We start from the raw sequence: 24529 nt of genomic DNA on the forward strand, positions 1-24529 counted from the left end.
AAAGTAACATGGCCAAAATAAATGCAATATTAGAAATGAAAAATGTGTCAGTAGCATTTATATCCAAAAATAGAATTCCTATAGAGGTGGCTACAGAATTGTGGGTTAAGCTTAGCTCATTTATCTCTAGACAGAGAAAAATACTTCCCATAGCTGGAACAAATTTCTCAGTCCTAATAGGACTAACAGGAAACTCATGGTGAATTGGCTATGTAAGTTTTGACACTAGTCACACTCAGAATAAGACTCATGGAAATCAATGGACAAAGTGCACTGATTTCAACAGATCTAACCCAAGCATGATTTACAGAGAAATCCAAGCCCCTGATCTGCTATAGTGGAAGGAGTTTGGGTGGTGCAAAGGTATCCCTCTGCCCAGCCCCGCAGGCAAGAACCCCCTTGCACCACCCAGCAGCCTCTCCCGTTGGTAGTCAGCAGGAAGCCCTGAAATGGGGTGTTGTGGGGGGAAAGCCAGCACTGGATCTACTGGATGGCATTGACTCATTTTAGGTCTTTGTTGCACTGAGAGCTAGTGCAGCGAAGGGGCATTTCCCCTCCACTCTGGCTGGGACAAGTTCTGGGGCTGTGCTGTTCCATCAAGCCTTGCCATTGCTGGCCAGAGCATATGGTTGCGCACTAAGCTGGATATTAGCCTATGAAGGGCCAGTGTGTTAAGTGACAGCAGTCTTAACAGATGAAACAAGGATTATCAAAATTGTTAAATTGGGGGGGAGTATATGCTAACTTTTCCTCTTCCCAACTAGACTCTTTCTGCCTTGATCACTAAGGTCAACATAATACAGGAATCAGCATTTGGTTCTGAAAGGTGCTGCCAGCCTACAGTTACCACCCTAAGAGGTAAAGTATCTCTGGAAGAAATGCCATTTGTGGCAACAGAACTAGCTAGCAGCCACTTAATGGGGTAGGAATTGAAACTTAACCCACTTACTCCTGTGTGAAACTGATCTCGCAGGGGAATTAATTGCTGAGCAAGGACCTAAAATGTAAGATAGCAAGAACCCTGCTGCATGAGACCAAAGGCCTATCTAGCGCAGGTTCCCATTTCTCTGTGGTCAACCAGATGCCTTTGGGATGCCGACAATTAGGTCATGAATGCAATGGCACTCTCCTGCTCTTACCAGCATCCAATGGAATACCAGCTCTGTGTGCTCATACCACCATTAAAGCACATTCTAAGCACATGGTTTCTAAGCACAGGGTTTGGAGCACTGTAGTTTACCCCACAGTTACAATTTCCAGCAACCCTTAACAAACTACAGTGCCCAGAATTCTTTAAGAGGGGAAAGGTACTTTAAAAATATAGTGCGGACAGAACCCCAGGTCCTTGAAGTAATATATATTAGTCATTATTAGGAGATACGGGTGGACATTACCCATCTTGAATCAGGTTCCAAAATTATGAGGGAGAAAAACTTTGCTATGTATTTCCTTCACACTAAGCATAAATTTATAGAACTCTTATGATCCCTGCTTATGTGCCTTTCTTTGAAAATGTTTAGTTCAAAACATTCTTAGTTTTTAAGTTACCTAAACAATCTTCTCTGCTGAAAACTAGAAGTTAATTTGTGAGATTCATACATTGAAGAAAGAAAAAAATAATAATTATGTACCGAGCAAGAAAGCATGTCCAATAACAAAATAAAAGTACATAATGAGGTGGCAAGTATAGGTAGAGGAATAAAATGTGGAGTAACACACAGAGAACCTTTAGCACTGACGGGAACTTGTTTTGAGGAATTGAGGTGCAGCAGGAATTATGCTGATAAACTAGGAAGCTTACACCAAGGAACAACCAATGCAATGGGAGACACTTCAACAGAAAAACATAATTTTTTAACAGCTGTTCAAAGTAGTAAGTAGCAAAATATAGGTATGCCAGCCAATTTGATCCAATAATTAGCACAATACAATTCTGCAAATATATCAATTTCTTAGAGGAGGTTTGAAAATGAGGCAGCACCAGTTAGATATGAGAAAGTTTCATATATAATCATGGCAGATAAGAGATAAACCTTTGGCTGGCTTATCACATATGCTGCTTAATAAACTCCATAATCACTTCCAAAAAAATGCTTGACACAACTAACAAACAATAGAAATCCCACACATGAAAACATTATGCGCTACGTGTGAACAAGTCAGTTCTTGTGCTTGAGCAAATAGACTTCGTTTCAGTCCTGGGGATCACTGTTGGCTGTATAGCTGCTTGCCCAATGCCCAGACAGGAGTAACCCCAGGCATTTCTGCTGCCTATCTGTAACTGATTGATGTGCCAATAATTTTGTTCACACCAATGTATTTGCAAGGCAGGGAATGTGTTGAGCAAACGTGTGAAGTTGCTACAAAAACTGCTAATTGGAAGGTTAACACTTTGAATTAAGACAGAATAGTGCGTTGCTGATGATCAGTATCATATATTGACAAGACGCATAGGAACACCACATTCCAAAAAGAATTAATTCTCTGAAGGACAACAGCTAACTTTTGTATATAACTTTCAAGCATTCGAAGTGCTTCAAACATAATCTAGCTGTAATCCTTACAACACTGAGCCAAATCAGTTTTATTATCCAACCCAGTACAAAATTAGGGGGACCCGAGGTTGAGAGTAATTTGCCTAAGGGAACCTAGGGTAAAGGCAGATTTAGGGGAGCACAACTGGTTTGGCTTCATTGGGTGTGGAGCTTTAGGGGCCCCACAGGGGACTCCGCAACTATGATTTAGAACGGAGTGCAAGAGGCAGTTGCGTGCGCTGAATTTTGGCATCACACATGGCACTGCTGAAATTCTGAGACCCAAGAGTCTGCCTAGTGAGTATATGGCAGAGGTGAATTTAAAACTAGGAACATCCTGATTTGTAGTTAAAATCTCTTAAGCCACTGCAGTATTCTAGCACTATTTAAGCACCATCTTTTTAACTCACCCTGTGATTTACCTGAGTGTTCCTGCTTCTGCAGTATTTGCTGTTAAGCATGCTGGAATTCACTATGGTTTAAAGCCACAGCAGTACAGAATTTATGCCACAAGTGGATTTTGATAATCTGAGCAAAATCATGCAATTCATTAAGTCAAACCGTCTTCATAGGCCAGCACAGATGATATGCCGCAAAAAGCTTCAGGTAATCTACTACTTCTGCTGTAATGAGGTTCTTTCACAGTTAACACAGATAAAGCCCAGCTGCAGTTCTACAATATAGCAAGTAAATCCTTTGGAATTTAGTATTTCATTGGACATCTGATAGCAAGCTACTCACAATGAGAAGACAGGAGAGGGAACAATGTTTGCACAAGCATCTAGTCACAAAGAATTATTTTTCTTCCTGCTCATGCTGCATGCAGTTCTCAAAATTGAAGAGAGAAAATTCTAGACACTAGGCAAGCTCCTCTTATATGCTTTGTGTAAAATAAATTGAAGGTGCATATGGGTTTCATCCCATTTTAACTATCAATGGTTTAACACAATAAAAGGCTTCCCAGTCCATTTAGGGCTTTCAACGAATAAGGACTCAAGCAATAATAGTCTCCTACTAGCCACAAGAAAATGGTAGAGACAAAAGATGAGTTCACACACGTTTATAGTGTGTGATTAACACATGGCAGCTTATTTCCACATGTGTGAATGGGCTTCCCTGAAAAGGACTGGGCTGGATCCTAAGAATTGCTCATGGAAGGAAAACAACAAAAGGGGATTGTCCTTCTCCCTACACTGTCCAACACCCTTTTCTGAGGGTTTCTTGAGGGGTGGGCTATGGCACAGTGGGATGGGGAGATTGTCCCAACTCAGACAGCAGAACCTTGTGCAAGTGCATCTTTGCTGAAGACACTTCAAAATCTTGGCCAATTCTCCCCTTTCCCCTAGCTCCCAAGGTCATAACCCACCCAGGATTTTCAACCCTCAGAAAAGGTGATTTGGAGGTTTAGGAGGGAGAGCAGGCAGGTTCTTTTCTGCCCACTTCCTTTAATGAGTGGTTCCTAAGATCTACTAATCTACTGTAAATGAGGTGATGCATCTACAGTCATGATGAGCCGCTACTATGCCAGCCACAATATTCTGTTATCTTCCATAATCTCCATTCAATAAGAGTGCTTGTTTTCCCCCACAATTGTTTTTCCCTATAACTTTCTCTAGCATCCTACATTTTCCTTTTTGGGAAGATTTTTTTTAATAAAAAAAAATACATACTACCATAGCTTGCTTAACAAAGAAAGAAAAACAAATGTAAATGTTTAGCCATATAACATTTGCTAGTGTTACCAGCATGTTTATGAATAATTCAGAGCTTTTTTTGGGTGGGGGGATTCTCTTGGTTCTCTTGGAACAACTTATGAAAATTGTCCCAGGAAAGCTGCACTGAAATGCAAGGGAGGTATGAAGGAAACACTTAGGAAACATCCTTATAGAAAAGATGGACACCACAACAAATTAATATTTTGCATTCAGTTCAAAATGGAATTGCACTTTGCGATAATACCACTGTGGTGATGAACATTCGCTTCTATACAAATGTGTAGCTAAAGGAACAACAGCATACTTATTCTACTCCCATCTCTTTACTTTCCTTTGTTATTTAGTAATGACATGAATTAATGACACCCAGAGTTTAATACACTGCCTGGAAAAGGTTTGCTAGTTACAACTTAAATCCAACTGGGAAGCAAATTTATTCATTACATTTGTGTTTCTAAAGCTAATTCTTTAAAATTAATGGTCCTTTTAAAAAGACATAACATGGCTTAAGAATCATGAGGTTTAAAATTCCATTTTGGATTCTTTTTATTTCTCTTTTGCTTTTTGAATCTTCAGTGGACACTGCAGACATACTTTTGTTTCCACAACCACTAAAATCTATTAGTTTTTAAATGAAAACTGAGGCTCCCATTACTTTCAGCATTCAAAAGCTCTCCCAAAGTGACAATATGTAATGAAGACCCAGCAAGTTGGTAGCCATGCATACCTCCTTAACTAGAGTGATTTAGCAGCGCTAACACAAAAACAGAACGTTAAGGTTCGCTCACTGAAGTCAGTGGCAAAAATTCATTTGCACAAAGAACTGCTTCTGGTAAAGCAAAGGAAGCTATTTACACAAACACAGTCTGATACAAACACACTAAAAGCTTTTCCTACGGGTGATCAGTTTCTATATATTTAATGTCAAATGATTAGGAAAAATGTAGGATTACTGTTGGATAGATTGCTTTTATGGAAGACAGGGATTTCCCATTAGCTGTTACAAACAAAAATTAGGATTCAATAATTAGCAGAAGAGTAAAATTAAACCTTTAGGCACTTTGAGGACTTGTTTTAATGTGTGCCATTCATATTGAGGTATTACATTACAGCTTTAAAGTGACTGCTGCCAAAACTCTGACAGAAGCATGCATTAATTATTATTCAGAACATTTTCACTTAAAATGAATAAATGAGACATTTTGCCAAGAAGGAAGAAAATGATTTTTCAGGTTTCTGCTACACATTAATTTTAAAGAGGCAATAGTCTCAGGAGTCTCTCTTCCAGGGGGAAAAGATAACCCGCAATACCTCCTAAGTAGTTGTCTGAAAACTATCTCCAGGAGGGTTTTGTCATAGCCTTGTGAAAGTAAGTTTAAAAAAGAAAGAAAAAGAAAAAGTATTTTCACAATCACTTGACACTAATCATTTTTCCAAGGCCAAAGTAACAAGTTCCATGTTCCTGTATAGAAAGATAGTCTTTGAAAAAACATTTTTAACAATAATTACTGGTCTAAGGAAATATGAACTGTTGCAGCTCTAATACAAAACAGGCTAATATTTTGATTTAAGTCAACACTAAACATACCCCCGTACATGGGGAATGTTTCACTCAAACGTTGTCAACCAATCCAATTAACTGCTGTTAGAAACATAACAATTAACATGAATACTAGAGAAAATCTGGAAGGGTAAAGTGATCGCTGCTACATAGAATATTTAAAAATGGTTTAAGACTATCTTATTACACTAAATGCAAAAGAACGCACTTGTGAGTTTCTCACTTTGTTCAACTATAAATCCTCAGTTTGATAAGCTGCATTTTTGTATTAACTCAATTGTATAAAATACCTTCAAGCTTGTGCTCATTAAATATATATGTATATATAAAACATACAAAAAGTACAAGATAGTCACATTAAGAAACTATTACAGTTTTCCTTTTTTATTCTTGTCAAGGGTCAAATTTCTGTTCACCAATTCTCAATGCGACTTTAGTTCCAGAATTCGGTATAGTGCACAGAATTCAACTACCTGTGCAGTCTGTTTTAAAAAAAAAAACCACACACACACCACAGGACAAAAATGGTCTTCTTAAATCAAATTCTATTTGTGAATTCAGCAAAATAATTTCTATAAAATAAAACAGCAAATATTTAAATAGTATAGGGTGGGCTGTATCTGTTTTGCAGGGGTATTTGGTTTTTCGACAGATTCCAAAATAATTACACACATTCAAGTTACCAATTTTAATTTAAATACAGTATTTACTGATGTCTTCCTTGAAGTCCTTAAACAAATGTTTACTCTGGAATAGAGATACCTCAGTTTTGTATTTGACTAACCAGTAGTTTGTTTGTTTTTTTAATAATCAATCTCTGCTTCTAAGGTTTCGATTTCTCTTATCATGGACAAAGAGCTAAGATTCAATTCTTGTTTTCAAGTAGAATTGTGAACGAGCAGAAAACCAGCAAGTTAACTTGGTGCAGTGGCACTCACAAGTATTGTGTGATTTTGTTGACTTCCACTTCACTGCAATGCAGTAGAAAGGAAAGTGTTAGAAGTTTATCAAATAAGCTCTACCAAAGAAACAAAACAAGCACACCAAATACAGTCTATTATGCTCCAGGCATCCTGGCATAGCAAAAATTTGCATATTTGTTTTAAATCTTTTAATTTCCTATTACTGAAAACTAAGTGTTCTTTTATCCCACCCAGAGACAAAACTGTCAAACATCAGATGTGAGGAACATATGTGCAACTGAAAACCACCTGTTTGTCACATTGCCCAACCCTCCCCTCCCTGTTTTATATTCTAGGTGGCAGAAGAATAGGCTCTGAACAACACAGTTGTCACTCTGGGACAACTGTAATTTTTCTTTCCTCACTGGCTACACTAACCTGGTGTGAAGCCATGCTAAATGTTACAGCTTAACTATAGCTTCAAAGTGATTAACCTAATACCAGAATGAAAAAGGCAATGAAAAAAGACCTAGAAACAATGTTACATCACCAATTTTCCACATCAACCAAATAATTAAAAGGTTACCAGTCATTACGTTGCTCATAGTAAAATTGACTCCAGTGGCAAAGAATTAACATGAAACTATTTTTCTGGTTGACATGGAGAGGCTTACTTTTTTGGGGAAAGAAGTTGATCCAACTGCCATTAGGCAGGCAACACTGGTTGTAGAGCGCAGCGGATATATCAAGAAATTAATTGTTGTAGATCTGTGAGTCTCATCAAGACAAAAAAATGTTTCTTGCTTAAGAATTAACAGTCAAACATTAATATACTATATACACCTTTGCCATTTACACATTAGCATCAGGCCATTTATTACAAAACACTATACACTTTCCACTGCAGGCAGGTTATATATTGACAGCAAATTTCTGCAGATAAGACAGTGAATAGACTCTTCACTCCATGTTGATTAGGAATAGTTTTTCTAAATATTAGCCAGACACAGAGAAAAGTTGGACTGTAAGGCCTGGGTGCACAGTCTTGATGGGGCAAGTTAATTATGTGCATTTCCACTATTCTTTCGTCTGAGGCGGTGAAACCTCTTCACTGCCTTCATAATTTTCTTGTGCTCGTTGGCCAGTTCGCTGAGGGTTGTTCATATGATGTGCTGCTGGGCCAGTATATGGTTGTCCATGCACATGGTTATTCTGGAAGAGACAAAACACATGTTAAGAATAACTTCTATATTTCCCCAAAGAAGTAGCTCAGGGAACTGGGCAAGCAATAATTTATATTTTTAAATTACAACTAGAGAGCTACTCACACTTACCGCCAACTAAAAATAGAACAGATAAATTTGCACTGAAATTGAAAGGTCAAGGTTACAGTTAATTAATTCCAACTTCATGCAAAAGCTGAAGCTTTATGTGAAGGTCCTCATAACAAATCTTCAGAAATGAAATGGTGGGGAGGAAAGTTTTAATTAGTACACAGAAACAGGAAGTGATAATTGTGAATGGCCTTTCTTCCAAAGGGACAGTATATTTCTTGTGTCAAACTTAATAAAATGACTTGAGGTGATCATCATCAAATATGTTTGTTTTAACTGTTAACACACCTAAACTGGCAGATGTAAAACATTCGTGTACCTTTGTGTAATGTGAAGTTGGGTCAACTATGAAGCTAAAATTGGACTTAAAATATAGCCATTGTGCATGTTAGCAGGTGAAAAAAGCCAGCTCTTGTGAGAAAGTGAAGACACCACACACTAACAAATAAGGGAGCTGGTGGTTAAACGTGTTTCAACTTTGAGGAGACTGGGTCTATATCACTTACCAACTGCTCTGCTGAACACATCGATAAAGAAAGCAAGATGAAGGAAAATGAGCAGGAAAGGAAATTAACAGATTAAGGATATAGAATTAATTATTTAGGAAAGGAAAGGGAACAAATACTGGTTATGTATGAGTTACGAAGGTAATGCAAGATAATTACAATTTTAGCTTTCTGGAGTTAGCACTACATTTACAAAGGCATTTAACTTTTAAGAGATGTACATACATGCAACTTAAGGTCACATGGTGTTATACATGAACTATAGCAGGGCAGAATCAGACTTCAATGCTGGTTCAGAAACTTCTATTAGCAGATCACTGTGTGCAAAACGTAAGTGAAATTTTAGGCATTTCACTATGTTAAGGTTGTATAGGTTGTTTTCTAAAGTGGTCTTCAAAGCATCAATGGACATGTCATATTGGGGGAATTTAGTTTTTCTCTGGATGCACCTGTGAGTTGATTCAAGTTGGCTTGCTGGCTCACAGAGAAAAAAGTTAGATAATTGTTCCCATATAATAGTTGTCTGTGAGGGCATTCACAAGATACTTAAAACAAAAAACCTGCCTGCACATTACACTTTGCTGGAAGAGTCTGTCTACCTGAATCACATTCTATGATGTTCTTGTGAAACAGTTATCCTTCTCCTAAAAGGAATAAAACTGGCAATATGTTTTTTTAAAAGCTGAAGCAAAAAGTTCAAAGGATACCAAAATGAATTGACATGTTTTAAAGATAATTCTCTGCTTACCTGTTGATACTGGGAACCAGGCGAATGGGGATACAATGGAGCATCTTCTGGTGGAGAGGACTCATGCTCATCAGGGGCATCTGGGTCATCTGGTTCCTAAAAATGAAAATTGTCCATTAAAACAAAAAATAAAGCTACTTTTCACATTTAAATTCCTTGCCCTTATTTCGTCTGGCAATTGATTGGACCCAGAGAAATTCATGCAGAATGTGTGGGTGGAAGCTGATTACCCTGCCGCTTCCATCACATCACTGCCCACTATCCCAGCCTCTTTTAAGGGTTTGGGCAACCCTGATATATGGTTGGCTATGACATGGAGCATAAGGGAGGAACCCCAAAATAAAAATCTGGGCAGATTCTCCCACCCCAAATGAATCAGAATACCCAGACACTTGGAAGAAGCTCCTTTTGAGAAGGAACAAGAAAGAAATTCAGCTTCTGCCAACCCCTTCTGCAGGAACCTCTCTAAATCCTATACTATGCAACAGCTATCAGAAGTAGATGCTGCTATATTAAGAACTACAGGTTTGGAGGTTGTGGACAGAGGAGTGCTCAGTCCCCCTTGCCTCTCACAGTGATAACTGGGGGCACTTGGTACAGTGGAGGACTTAACTCCTGCCTACTTATGAGTTCCGAAGTCTCACTAAGCTAGAAACAACTCATAAATCTTATAGTTCCAGCTAGCATTTCAACTATGTAACTAACATATATTTCTATCAGGAATTTTATGAAACAAGTTGTTTGTCTTCCAAAGAATGCCAAAACAACGTTAGTTGTAAATTCACTCCTTACCTCCTCTGGGCACAGCTCACAAGCTTTTGCAAGGGTCATTCTTGCACTGTGTGATCTCTCTAGGAAGTAGCCATTTGATGTTTCATTACTCTGGACCGGAGGAGACCAATTGTTATATGTATATTGTGGATTGCCAGTGTATGGCCTACGTTCAAGCTCATCTCCAAGCCACTCTACTGCCCAGGTCCACTTTCTCTTCAAATCTCCATTACTCTGAAAAGATGAAAAAAAGGCCATTCAATATTTTAAAATTACTTCTAAACACACCTCAGTCCAATGCAGCTTTTTAAACGGGGTGTATAGTTTCCCATTCATTACTCTTGATTTTTGTAAAACAAAAAACCAAAGCAAACAAAAAATACTCCAGTAAGGTCGCTGCGGTTCTATTTTGTCAATGATGCTTTAGTTGAGATACCTCCATTGCAGGGCGTTCGACTCGATAATCCCTTCCAAACCTACAATTCTGTTCTAATTTTATTTCTATGAGGGAATAGACATTTGCTCTTGGTGGTGTTTTCCCCAATTTATTTGGATAAAATATACAAGACCATGGCTTTATCTTAGTGACTCTGCAGAAAGAGTTCTGTTATAACTAAACTTGGCTCAGCCCTGTCCCTCTTTTTGTAGCATTAGAAAAATAGAGAAAGTAATTTTTTCTTGAGATAAAAGTAATTACCTGTAAAATCTGGTAGGCTACTGGACAGTTGCTGAAAAGAGCTACCATACACTTTATACACTGGTAAGCCCTTTTCTGATAATGATTCTTAGAGCGTTGAATGGTATCAAATAGCCCATCCCGGTCATCTGGTATTCCTTTAAGTGCATTGTGAATCCTAAGAGAATCCCAAACACAGCAAAAAGTCAGAATTTCACACAGACTATAAACATGCATGTAAATGTCAGCATCATAAATTAAAATGTTGCACAAGCTTAGACCCAGTAGATCCAGATAATCAGTGTCTGTACTTGCAAAACTGTGGGTGTAAGACACAATCTTAGGAGAGGCACGCCCCCTCTACTCATAACAAGATGGAATGTCTCTCTTCTAGGATCTTGCCGTATCATTACAGAGTACCAGTAGTTGTGAAGCACTGTCAGTGATATTTTTAATTTTTTTCTTCACACCCTCTTCTAAAAGGGTGACATCTAAATATGCAGAATGTGTTCATTTTCTCACTTGGTAATCACCATTATGGCCTGTACCAGATTTTTTTTAGAGCCCATGCAAAGTGACCTCAGGTCTCCATTTCTGCCTAAGCTTTCCTGAACCCAGCTTCTGTTTCTCTACCATAAACTCCCTCCACTTCCCTGCAGAAATAAAATTAAAAATCCTTTTGAGCTATAGCCTGAATGATTTTTATAGCAGATTGATTCACACAAAATAGAACAGTCAACCAATTTAATAAGGCTCAGTGTTTATATAGCAGTTTTCCCAAGAACTCAAAACAGTTCCCCCTCATCTCAGTAGTCCTTCTTGTCTTCTTCCTGCTAAAGTATGCCGCCATGATCAACGTCCACCCAGAAACCTATGTCCCCAATCTGGAAAGATGTGTGGATCCAGAATTGGCTCCCCCAGTCACTTATGGACTCACTGTTAAGACTGTGTTCATGGAAGACAATCTTACTCGGCTACGAGTGATTTCCAAAGAAGGTACACCAGTATTATCACCCCCATGTAACAGATGGGAAGCAGAGAAGAGAATAATGCTTTATCCAGAACCACCTAGTGCATTCTCAGAGAAGATAGCTGAACCAAGGAATTAACAGTTTTAACAACTAAACTCATCTGTAAAATTTAATTTAAAGTAACAATTGCACAAAAACCTTACTAGCTAATTTATCATATACATCATACATATCAATCTCTCTCTCTCTCTCTATATATATATAGGTATAGGTATATAGAGTGCATGACCATTTGACAGTCACTTTGGATATGGCTTAAGGTACTTTATTGTTTCCAGTAGGCAACTAAATATGTTATGTCTCCATGAAGCAATCACCAAGAATTTCACACAGAAGCACCACATTATTAATGCAAAAAACGCAGAATCCAAAAACACAAGAAACCCAAGTGCTAACCTGTGAGTCTGCCAAGAGTCCTCAATTAGCAAGATTTGCAGAAGGAGATCCAAGTACGGTCGAAGTTCATATGTGTATGAATATGCAACCTTTAAAAAGTGGAATTTGAGGAAAATATTAACATGCACTTAATGATTATTTAAGTGTGTAGTACAGGAGAATTCATGCTATGAATAACTGGATGGGTACAGTATTATATTATGAATGAGCTTTCGTTTCAACGCCGCAAGCCAAGGAAATATTTCTGTTAAATTAGGCTTTATCATTGAAAGAGCATTCATTTTCTCTGGTGGTGACTTTTTTTAAAGTAACCACTACTTGTTGCAACTCTAAAGACTAACAGGATGAAAATCAAGGGACAATGACATCTGCACATCAACCTCTTGAATAAAACACACCTTTCCTGACATTTTAATCATTTTTTACCTGCCAAAGTAGTTCACTAAGGACTGTAGATGAAAACTGAGGATTCTCCCAACAGCAGAAGCGAAGTAGTTTGATGGTCTCTTCTGAGTTACTGCAGTCTTCAATTATTTTTTTCACATAACTAGTTCGCACAAACAAGATGTCTGCCACATTCTGCTGAAGTGCCATTATAGGCTGTGATAAATTAGTATCACCATAAGGGTTGCTAAGTGGAGGATTACCTAAAAAGAAATTTGTTATATTATTTTTTATTTGAACTACAGAAACCAACAAGGTACTATTTAATGTCATCTTTTTAATTACTTCACAGAACATGTGAAGTACATTACATACATATGTGAAATGTCTCTTGTTCGATTATGAAAATCGCTATTCTGTAAGTATTCACCTAGGCCAAGTCTGACAGATGCAGATTAAACTTCTGATGTAACAGTTATGATCACTGTAAAACATTGCGGCTGGTTTTGTAAAACATGGGGTTTGGTAGTATTCCTTAGTGAAAAATCAAAGTCTTTACAATTAAAGAAGGCTTTTCTAAGACTTCCCTTGGAATAGGCTTAACTTGCACTAGCAAAATATGGAATAGTTGTGTCACATCTAGACACATTTAAGAGAACCAACCGTTGCACATACAGTTCTGGTAATACAGAAAATCCTCAACTTACATGGAAGGTTACATTCCAGGGATCACGATCACGCCTAAACTAAAAATCAAGTATAGGCAAAACACATTGGGTACAATGGCAGGTGGGACTGCCGAAGTCTTTTCTCCTGGATGCCAGTCTCCTTTCTAATTTCTTTTCTTTAAAAAATGCCAAGCATGGAAAGCTGAACGAGCACAACTTAAACGTGTGTAAGTTGTGAGCTTACTGTATTTTAATGATTTGAAACTTTTCCAAATCTTTAAGTAAACACAGGCCAGCGTAACAGACAAAAGATTAGTGAGATGCCATGATGAATAATAAACTGCCACACACATTTAATCACAAATATATTCTGTTTAAATGCTCCAGAGTTAACAGTACCGTTGATAGAAGACTGCATACGTGATGACACATTGCAACAGCGGATTAACTGGGACACCACAGTATAGAGTTTGCCTAGTTCAGCATACTGGTATTTGATTGGAGGACCTGGGCCTTCATCCAATGCCACAAGCATAAATGTGGCAGGTACATTTAGTTTTAAAAGCTGTGTTTTTTCTGCTACACCTAAAGGGAAGTTGGAAAAAGAGGAAGAATAATGAAAACATACTTAGCTACATTTAAGCTACTGAACTGAATCATATAAACAAAAAATATTCAGATAACTGTTCACATTGGGAAATCCATAAATGGGCATTTACTGTGAATACAATACTCAATGCCTTCAATAATCCAGCCAGAATCACTCAAAACCTTTCTGATTCAACAAGATTAAGAACGCATCAATTGTCTGCTGAGGAATAGCTCTGGGGAAAAACCAACCAACAATCTTTTCCCTTGCAGCTGTGGGATCACGGAAAAATTGGTAGTGGTGGGTAGCTGTCTTCCAGAGAAGACTGTCCTGCATTAAGGGATCCCCAGAGCACAGACTGAAAACCACTGACTTAAGCTATTAATAACAATTTGTGCCGCATCATTAAGCCTTCAATGGGCAAGAGTCAAGACTATTAAGTAAGTGCACGGACAGAACAACATGGACAAAGCCTTTAGGGTGAAACATCACATTACCTAAGTTGGCATACATCACAAACAAGTTGAAATATTGCTGCAAATGGCGCCCGTGCTCTGACACTTCCCTTCGAAGAAGATTCAGTACTGCTCTCAGCAAATGGTCACTCAAACTTAAATTGTCATAGGCCTACAAAACAACACAAAGGTTGATATTATTATTATTATTATTATTATTATTATTATTATTATTATTATTATTAAACATGTAAAGCTGCTTCACTACAGCCTATTAAAAGACCAGCTGAACGTAAATTCTCAAACCAGAATGAAATGCAACTTTTATTGTTTAATTATCAGAACTAATGATATCAAATTCCTGAACTATTCATCGTATCAAATTTCTGTGATTAAAATGTTTTATCCTATACTGAATAATAGAGGAATGTATCACACATTACTTAGCAGATTAAGCTGGGAGAGGCAGGGGTACTAAATATGAGACCAATTCAAACAGTAACCTTCAGGAAGATAGTCAAGAACTTAGGAGAAAGACCAAATAAATAAATAATTCTGAAACCAGGGGTGGGAAATTGTTTTGAGCCCAAGGCTTGCAACTTCCTCACCACCAAACTTCCAAGGGTCTGGCTTCTCTCACCCTGCCCCTTGCTGCAAGGTATAGCTGGCTTCTCTTACAGTTCCCAATGGAACGGCTGCTTCTTGAGTGCTTGGGTGTCTAAAGATAGCCGAGCACAGGTGATTATCACCGAATACTCTTGGAGTGACAGTTTACTTGGGAATTACAATAAAAGTGACATGTAGTGCCTCAAAGCAAGGAGCAATTAAATTTTGCAGAAGTGGTGGAGGAAGCCAGGAGGAGAAGCAGTGAGCAATGGTGTTTCCTCGCCCAAGCAGCAACACTTCTGTGGCCACAAAACGTGTTGGGGGTTTGCAGGTCACATAAAAAGCCTTTGTGGGTCAACAGTTCCCCACCCTGTGCTAAATGGAGATTATACAAAAATTCTATTAAATCAATTTATATTTAGACTATATAGAATTTAACAGCTCTCTACTATTGTATTCTGATTGTAGAAAAAGCATACCTGACTAGAAGGTCCAGGTGAAGCAAAAGGTGAAGGACATGGTCCATCTTGCAATGAAAAATGTGCAATAAATACTATAAGTTTTGCAAATGCTCCCCTCACTTCAGCACTAGGGCATTCCAAAAGGTATTCGGAGAAGCGATTTGAAACATTGAAAAGGACATTGTGCGCAAACCAAAAACGTACATTCTTGCTATGACGAAGGAGAATGCACAAAGCATCATACCTGGAAAAAAATAAATTAACGGCATCACATACCCAGAAAACAGACTTGTGTATAAAGGTGGACACTTCAACTCTAGCACTATATGTTAGTAGTAGGAGCCTTGTTAACCATGATTAATATGAACCAGGATTCCTTATTAACCCAAGTTTTAACCAAATTAAAAACAACTAGAAACAGTGGTTTTGAGGCTCAGTTTCAATGCACTGTTATTTCACATTCTGAATGATTAAATTGTACCATATAATCAGTACAATAAAACTTATGACTGTCAAATTCTTCTTAAAGGCAAATATACCAGTCACTGGCAGGACCACGGACAATTTTCTTTGTGTGAAATCCTGTGGTAAAGAGAAACCTAGCAGCAAGCTGAACACCAATCATGGTTATTTCTTCTGCTTCAGGCAATAGATGATCCTGACCTAAAGGAAAACAGAAGACAAAATGTTAAGAAATTTATTTGAAAGTGATACAACAGATAATTCCGGGTTGTTTGTCAACCTGACTCTCAATATAAATCTTAAATTATTAGAAAATTATTTTATTTTATGTAAACCTCTCAGAGATTTCTTTTTATATTAAGTGGTATATAAATTTTATTTTTAAAAAAACCAGGAAAGATATTTAAGAGAATTCAGTACTCAAACTTAAGTTGTCAGCCAGCATTGCTAAACATTTTTTCTTGTGATCTATAAAACGGTTGGACTTACAGACCACAGCACTTTAATTAGACACCAGTATCTTTTTTGTTGCATTTATCGGCCAAATACGTTTTTTAAACAAATGTAAATAATGCTTAATACCAAGGAAACAGCAACCTTCTCTTTTCTATCACTCTTACATATTAGAAAATGCCTGAGGAATAATAGTCTCTTATCCAAATTTGTAATGTTTAAAATGATACACAAAAATATGAGAAATGTTAAAAGCTATGTACTTTCACTACCTCCTGTCAAAATATATTATAAATATCCAAACACTAACCTGGAGGAGGATTTAGATAGACACTGTTACAAGTCAGTAATTTCTTTATGAACTGGAAATATTCTAGGCTGTACTGCATTCGGTTATGCATGAACTGGACATTTTGCTTCCGTACACTTCGCTCAATGGCAGATGGCATTTTAATTTGATGGGGTTTAGTGGTCATTGTAAGTTCTGAAATATATTTTATTAGTTCATTGTCTCTGTCTACTGTGTCCATGCGTTCATAAAAGAGAATGTAAGCATTCCACCACCTCTTCTGACGTCTGTAAGACATGCGCTTCATCATATGGTCAAATACTTCTCCCATGTACTCGCCACCAAAACACTGATTTTTCATTTCTTCATCATCATCCATTTTGCATTCTGTTACGTCACCATCATCAAATTTATACCACCTGTTTTTCTCACCATCTCCACCATTTCTCTGAATTATGTAAGAGTAGTAATGTCCACCACTGGCTTGACCACTGTGCACCAATACACCAACAAGTCTGTATTTAGTACTTCCAGAATGTTCATTTTCAGACTGTTCGTTCTGTATCAGCTGATTTTCAGGATTTACATCATCCCCTTCTAATTTAGCTACTCCTGCCACTGTATAAGGTTCCATGTCCAACTCTCGCGGAAATTCAAAATAGTCATTGAACTTGATTGCACATTCCCTTTCCCAGTCATAGTCAAATCGTTTTAGTTGGATGGCAAGAACTGGGGGCAACTTTTTAATTAGCAAGCGTTTAACTGTATCAACCTAAGGAATAAAAGATTCACATGTTAATGTATTCTATCTGTGTAAATTATCAATGCCAACTACAAATGCAAGTGAAAAATATTGCCACAATTCTTGTCAAAGTGCTATAATATACCAAGTATATATCAATATATTATGCATTGCATATCACAGACAAATTTGATATAATACTGAAAAGATTGGTTTGCAGCTTTAGCAGTCCTTCCTGAATTGTGGTTATGAAGTATGTAACTGTAACTCTCAGTTCTCCTACACAATGAAGCCATTTAAAATGTTTCAGGCATGGCCAAACGTGGTCCTCCAGCTGTTTTGGAACTACACCTCCCATTATCCCTAGCTAACATGACCAAGTTTGGCCATGCCTGCATTAGGTCTTCCAAAATTAAATAAATAGTTGACAGGTTCATATGAATTTTCAAAGTTTTTTTTTATAAAAAGAGAAAAAGAAAAAATGCTGTATTTCAGTTACCTTCTTGTTGCATTTTTCACAATGATATGCATTTGCACCTTCCAGTAAGTCTCCCTTGACGTACTGTTCCAAAGAGTCAAGCAGGTTTTGGTGATTTCTTATATCTACATTCAGCGTTGTAAAAGATTCTTCACATTCGTACCTATTAATTGTTGGCAGATTAGGTTAAGTTATGCTGACACAGTATGAATTCAAGAAAATATTTTCATCCTGAAGCAATGTTTTGAAAACAGTACCAAAAATGTGTATTTTAAGTGTACAAAACGCTCAAGAAATCTGTTCCATAGAGGTTATAAATAGGCTTATGACATTTTTTTCTCAACTGTCTCAGAACAACTTTATCAGTCCTGAAAAATAGCAATAGACACGAGTGGATGATGACCAGCACCAAGACCTTCCTATCAGTACCCACAACTGTAATGTGTGAACAAGCCAAGGAGCAAGTCAGTCTCTGAATCTGGACTTAAACTTTGGTAGGGAGTATTGTACATCTTAATCTGAAAATGTAAAATATCATAAAGTCTAGTATTTTGAATACACTTAAGGAACATTTAGGGTGCTTCACTATTATTTAACATTTACACAGCATCAGCTTTCAAAAAAGCATTTTGAAATTTTACTCTAGATATAGTACCGTACTTATTTTGATCATATTACAAATTCATTCTCCAGTTGCCTTTTGTAACCAAAACAGCACAATCCATGTACAATAGGGAGATATTACAGGCTCTAAAAATGACTTTAGGACAAAACTCTTTAAGGGGCGGGGGGGGGGGACGACCCGAATTAATAAGGTCTAATAAGATCACAAACTATGAGCATCTTGGGGTGGGTGGTGGGTGGGTGCGAAATGAAGTATCCTGGATAAAGGCATGTCTGGCTGGCACCAGAAGAGGAGTGCTCCATATTGCACCATTTTGTTGCAAGTCCATCTTGTCAAACCAAATGACAAACGTTAAGTGTGGGCTCACAAAAGCATGTTGCCTTGAGAGTCAGCAGCCATAGCCATAGAGTTGCCTAGGCTTCTCTGGGGATATCAGCACGAACCAGGCTATACTCAGATATGTAACTGATATGTAACATCTGGTGATTGCCGTCTTAATTACATCAGAAAATGTGTGTCTTGCTATCATAGAGCTGACTCTGAATTTTTTTTGAAACTTTGGTTGATAACTTTCCTCAACATGGCTCAGAACGTTACATCAGCTGTATTTAGAGTAACTTGCTAATATGAACCACTCCTAAATGGTCTCTGTACTTTTCCATAAATGGGAGACTTGTAGCATATTTTTAGTGGATGAGCATTATTACTTTGATTTTATGAAAATGAGATGATAGAGAAGAAACACTTACCTATGTGGGCAGCCTTGACAGATCTTCTGATCAGCAAAGGAGCCTCCCAAAACTTTACTTAACATTGCTGGGTGACCCAAGGCTTTTAAAGCTTCATCTAGGCTATCCACCAAGGAGTTAAAAAATTCTAAAGCATCATGCTGTTCACGTAGGTTTACAGGCTCACCCCAGAGTCTAGGATGGAAGAGTTTCTCATAATAAAAGCACACAGATTTTCTAACAGCAAAATCAAGTAGCATGAAAAAATTAAAGTAGTTTTACATCACTATTATATAAATTTATCGTCATATAAGCTGAGCATTACAATTAGCTAGCAATCCTCATAAGTGCTGCACAGCTCTTAAAATATGTAACCTAGTACTCTGGCTTACTCGGGGTGGCACTCAGCATACACAGATAGCAGACTGGCGGTGCCCATTTGGGGAACCACAAATTGAACTCCGATAGACAAATCACTTTGCACTGCCTTCCCCTTATTGAGGTGAGGGAGGGGCAATGTGAAAAGTATTCTCAAAACTGGATGAACTCTGAAACTGGGGGGGGTGGGAATGACCCGGCTCTAGTTCAAATATAAAAAGACTAAATGTTCAGCGTGGTAGAGATATGAGCCTTAAGGCCCTGGAACCATTACTGTTTACCTGGGCCTGAAACTTGGGCTCTTAGTCAAGTGCTCCAGTCACCTCCTCCACCAGTAGACCACTCTCATGAGTGGGGCTTGCTCATATAGAAATGTATAAGCCTAAGTTCCATTTCACACTGAAGACTTTTGCCTATTGTAGAGCAGGGTAAATATGGCTTGTTCTTGCCATATTTACACCCTACACAGAGGAACACAGGAAGCTGCCTTATACTGAGTCAGTCCACTGGTCCATCTAACATACTTGTCTACACTGACTGGCAGCAGCTCTCCAGGGTTTCAGGCTAAGGTCTCTCCCAGCTGTACCTGGAGATGCCAGGGATCAAACCTGGGGCCTGTATACAAACCAGGTGCTCTTACCCCTCAGCTATGGCCCTTCCACTCAGCCCATGTCTGAACTAGCCCAATATTTTCATCTATGCAGTGATTTTGGGGTTTCCTGACCTTGCCTTCTGCATGATTAAAAAGATACACATCACACTGTCACTTAAGGAGTATATATTAAATTCCACTGCATTTCATTAAACATATACTGTTTCTATCGTAAGACTTCACATAAACACAGTTCAACGTAAGTTAATTTCCTATTTACCTGAATTGCTTCCAAAACCCTCTGGGTACATAGTACTGTAACCTAGAAGCTGCTAAATGACCAAAGATGACCTGGAGATGTCTTAATACGCCTATGTTGTATTCTTTTCTGTCTTCTGTTTTACTTAAGCTTGGTTTATCTTCATACTGATGTGGATAGCCAAATACTTCATCCCGTGGGTCAACATTGCTCTTTTAAAAAAGTAATGTAATATAAATGGTAAGCATGAAAAAATAAATAGAAATTAATATGCCTTATGAACAAAACCTAGTAATGTCTGCTAGAGAAATAATAGTAGTAGCTCAGATTAAATGCAAGTACATATGAAACCCTATGAAGGTTCTAATCTCAACTAAAGCAGTTCAGTTCCAAAGTCCAGGTGGGCAACCTAAAGATTCTCATAAGTAAGCAACAGGATTGTTCAGCTTGCGATTTTTACAGATATGGAAACAGACATCAGTCTTTTCCAATTACTTTTTTCAGTAAGTCCAAAACACCATGACTTTGCCATGTATAGGAAGCTCCTCCTACCCTTGTGAGAGGCTTTTCAAAGGACTAGAAAGCCATCTTGCACCCACTTACTTCCACCTATGTATGTGAACATCTATACTCATGTACAAAAACAAGACTCATGAGAAGCAGCCCTCATGGTTTTTTTTTTTTTTTACTCTTTTTTCAGATTAAATACAATCAAGGTGATTTATTGTCATTATACTTTTATCCCATTACCCATTATAATTGACCCTTATTACTAAATCTCATATACCGAAAAGGTGGAAATGTTACTTTAATTAATAACAACCACCAAAGAGTTACTGTTATTACTTATTGACAACAATAAGTGTCTTATGGCACTTTAAAGACTAACAAAAAGCTTCTGCCGTAATCAATATGCTAGTCTTTAAGGCGTTGTAAGACTGTTTTTGCTTAAGAAAACTAGCACATCAATTCTTCAAAAATTGCTACATTTTATTGAAATTACGCTTTCTACAGCTATCAATGTAAAAGAAAATTACAGATTAAGTAATGAAAAAGCTAAATAAAATGTACCACTAACATTATTAAAGAATAGTTCCAAAAATAAATTGAACTACTCTGAATATGACCTTACTTGGGTGTCACTCAATGGGTTGAGATCTTTGTGTTTAATTAAACAATAAAAAGCAGCATGGGACTACCAACTTTTGATTGCTTATTTACAGCAGTATCAGTTGTTTTGATACTGGGCATTCTATTGTGTTGCACCAGTTTGGAATTGTTCTCCGGTTTTCACAAATAGTATCACATTATGGTCTCTCTCCCCCCCCCCACCAGTGGCCATAAATTCCCCTTTCTTTCTCTTTAAGTCATTATCAATTCTGAGTATGCGTAAAGTTGAATATCTCCCATTATAACTAGATATACAGTATAGAGCTATGGGAGGAGGGAAAGTCTTAAACTACATTAAAATTTGTCAAGAACAATATAGTGTTACCTCGTTGTCTTGCTTCTCATCTCCAGACATATCATCATCTACGTCACTTCCTGTGCCTTCAATTGCAAGGATTCCATTCCTGATGGCAGGAATCATGTACAGCTGCTGAATGACAGAATTCATGTAGCAAGTGGCACCTGCATTTTTTAGCCCTACAAATCCCTTTGGTGGTCGTGGTCCAACAGGTGGAAGATACTCCCATTCTGTTAGTGCTTCACAAGCTAGGAGAAATCAATTGTATTAGAAAATTAGCTCAGCTTCTGAATAAAACTATACACTTCTGAACAGCCATTAACTTAATACCCTAGTGCGGAATAAGTTCATTTGAAAGCCTGTTCCATTGATCAGGCTTACTAAGTATATATTCTTATTCCAGTCCTTGGCACACAAAATCTCAGATTTGATATTTGCATTTAATCAAAATGAAGCCTACAATAAAAAGCAGCTAAAAATTGAGTACCCCTTAAATCAGGGATAGTCAACATGGTGCCCACCAAGTGTTTTGGACACTACACTGCCTACTCCTGTTTTAAATAATTATACTATTTAGAGATCACTAGCATTCTTGAGAGATTTGTAAATCTATTAGCTTGCTTATATTAGTCCTGTAAACAAATGGAACAGGACTCAAAGATCTATGGTGGGTTTTTGCAACAATGGGAACACCTCCTTCAATGCATTTTCCCTGCCCCCCCCCCAAAAAAAACCACACACACAACAACCTTAGACCACTGGGTGCCTCTGAAGCAGCCTCAGATGTCAGTAATATCCTTTATTGAAATGGAAAATCCTACTACAAATGTCTATGTCTATACAGGAACTGCTTCAATATGCAAAGCATGCATCCCAACCACAGATACTATTCTCTATGCATTTCATCTTAGGAATTATATTTAATATATCTGGCAAGTACTGCAAGGAAAAGACAAATGATTATATCCAATGTCAATTAGAATACTCAATGACATTAATGGACTTGTTACTTGTCACTGATTTCAAATGGGTCTACATCACTGGATATCAAACAAAATACCATTTTGGAAGAGCAAAAAGTATATGCAATTATTTGATTTCCAATAATGTCTAAAGCCTGACAAATATTTAAATCAATATAAGCTTCATATTAAATAGAGCATAAAATCTATGAAAAGTACTTACTAGTTATTGCGGTGCCTATATAATACATTTCAGTCAAAGTATCTACTATTTGTTTGAGATTTCGGACACAGCCCACTGCAAGTGCTACTAGCAACTCAAATCCAGCATTTATGGTAGCTGGTGAACTACAGACTGGTATGGCCTGCTCAGCGGGCAATTCTCCATTCCTCATGTACTGTAAGTAAACATTTGAGGCTGGAAAGATGAAATCATCTATTAACTCCTGAAAAACAAAAAAGGGAAAGCGAAAAAAATCAAGTTATCCATAATTTTATTGCCTTTTATATACTGCTTTTAATTCAAAACAGCAAACTGGTCAACACATAAACAATTAAAATACACAATGAGAAATACATTAAAAAATTACAAACACATCTCATAACTTCAAACAACAGCAAGATAATACAATCCAATAGATTATTCCACAACTCAAAAAGATTCAAAATCCAGTAAGAAAGCCTGAGTGAAGAGTTTATGTGCTGTCAAAGTGTTTACTGATGATGCTAGACACACCTCCAGAGGAAGGTGAGAAGGCCCTTGCCTGGGTCTCACTCAGAAGCAGCAGCAGTCAGAAAAGGGCCCCCTCCAAAGATCTTAATGGCCTGTCTAACACATACAGGAAAATGTGTTCTATCACACAGGCAATACCTGAACCAGAATTACCTACCACCCCAAAATGTCTCATGACCTTTGGGGGTCAACTGCTAGAAGGAACGGAAGCCTGAACAAGGATTCCAAGGCAAAAAGGAAACCTAGCACCATTTTCCTGAGTCTAAGAAACAGCCCACTTGCCCTCAATAATTTACATACACCCACTCCTAGCCCTTCCAATCCTTTAGCCATGCTCCAGCATGATCACAATTCATAGGAAATGTTTTTAAAAACCCACAATGGGTAGCACACTGAATTGAGCCAATCTATTACTGTAATGCTAAATCATGCAACTCTGCCTGCCCTGGGCAATACCTCAATGAAGTCCTTCCTCACATTAAACTGAGAAATTCTGAATTCCAGCTTTATCTCACAGTATAATCCATCATTCACTCTTGCCTTTTATTTGTTAAAAAGTGGGTTTCTCACAAGATTATCAGCAGCAATTTTATGATGGACTGAATTCGTACATTTCTATAAAAACTATTTCCTGCTCTCCTAAAAATTATTCAAATTTAATTAAATCTATATGCTTGTTTACAAGTTCCTCCTTACCAAGCTACTTCATTATGATTTTAGTTTTTTCCATATAGCAATTACTTACTTTAATGAGATTAGCACCTCCTTTTTCACATCCAATATGGTACTTTTTTTCAGGAGTTTGAAATGCCAATAATTCCTTTGTTACTCCAAGGTGACCTTCTAAGATAGTCTCCTCTACACCTGTTTCTCCTGTTCTTTTCACTTCATCCTAACAAAAGAAAAGAAAAAGAAAGAAAAAACACTGTGTCACAAGTTCTGGGAACTCACTTTAAAATGAAAATATATACTGCTACAACTCATTACAAATATGCTCCCACCTTTCTGTCTTATAAACATGGC

The 24529-nt window shown here is 37.6% G+C and overlaps 1 protein-coding gene across 1 annotated transcript in view; it reads right to left on the reverse strand.

The window, feature by feature from the left end:
* Nucleotides 1-6162: 6162 nt before the first annotated feature.
* The window catches only part of USP9X (ubiquitin specific peptidase 9 X-linked), a 68572-nt gene continuing 50205 nt past the window's right edge, over nucleotides 6163-24529 (reverse strand). Inside the window, exons 29-45 of the mRNA XM_082219812.1 lie at nucleotides 24252-24398; nucleotides 22997-23219; nucleotides 21839-22059; nucleotides 20365-20555; nucleotides 19136-19309; nucleotides 17783-17924; nucleotides 16563-17313; nucleotides 15877-16000; nucleotides 15356-15581; nucleotides 14313-14442; nucleotides 13626-13811; nucleotides 12601-12821; nucleotides 12175-12263; nucleotides 10769-10925; nucleotides 10093-10305; nucleotides 9301-9396; nucleotides 6163-7924 (exon numbers count right to left, since the gene is read on the reverse strand). Of these exons, the coding sequence (XP_082075938.1) occupies nucleotides 7790-7924; nucleotides 9301-9396; nucleotides 10093-10305; nucleotides 10769-10925; nucleotides 12175-12263; nucleotides 12601-12821; nucleotides 13626-13811; nucleotides 14313-14442; nucleotides 15356-15581; nucleotides 15877-16000; nucleotides 16563-17313; nucleotides 17783-17924; nucleotides 19136-19309; nucleotides 20365-20555; nucleotides 21839-22059; nucleotides 22997-23219; nucleotides 24252-24398 (3426 nt within the window). The 3' untranslated portion in view covers nucleotides 6163-7789. The remainder of the gene's footprint in view (nucleotides 7925-9300; nucleotides 9397-10092; nucleotides 10306-10768; nucleotides 10926-12174; nucleotides 12264-12600; nucleotides 12822-13625; nucleotides 13812-14312; nucleotides 14443-15355; nucleotides 15582-15876; nucleotides 16001-16562; nucleotides 17314-17782; nucleotides 17925-19135; nucleotides 19310-20364; nucleotides 20556-21838; nucleotides 22060-22996; nucleotides 23220-24251; nucleotides 24399-24529) is intronic.

The sequence above is a fragment of the Podarcis vaucheri genome, assembly GCF_965113315.1.
Source record: "Podarcis vaucheri genome assembly, chromosome: 4".
Taxonomy (NCBI): domain Eukaryota; kingdom Metazoa; phylum Chordata; class Lepidosauria; order Squamata; family Lacertidae; genus Podarcis; species Podarcis vaucheri.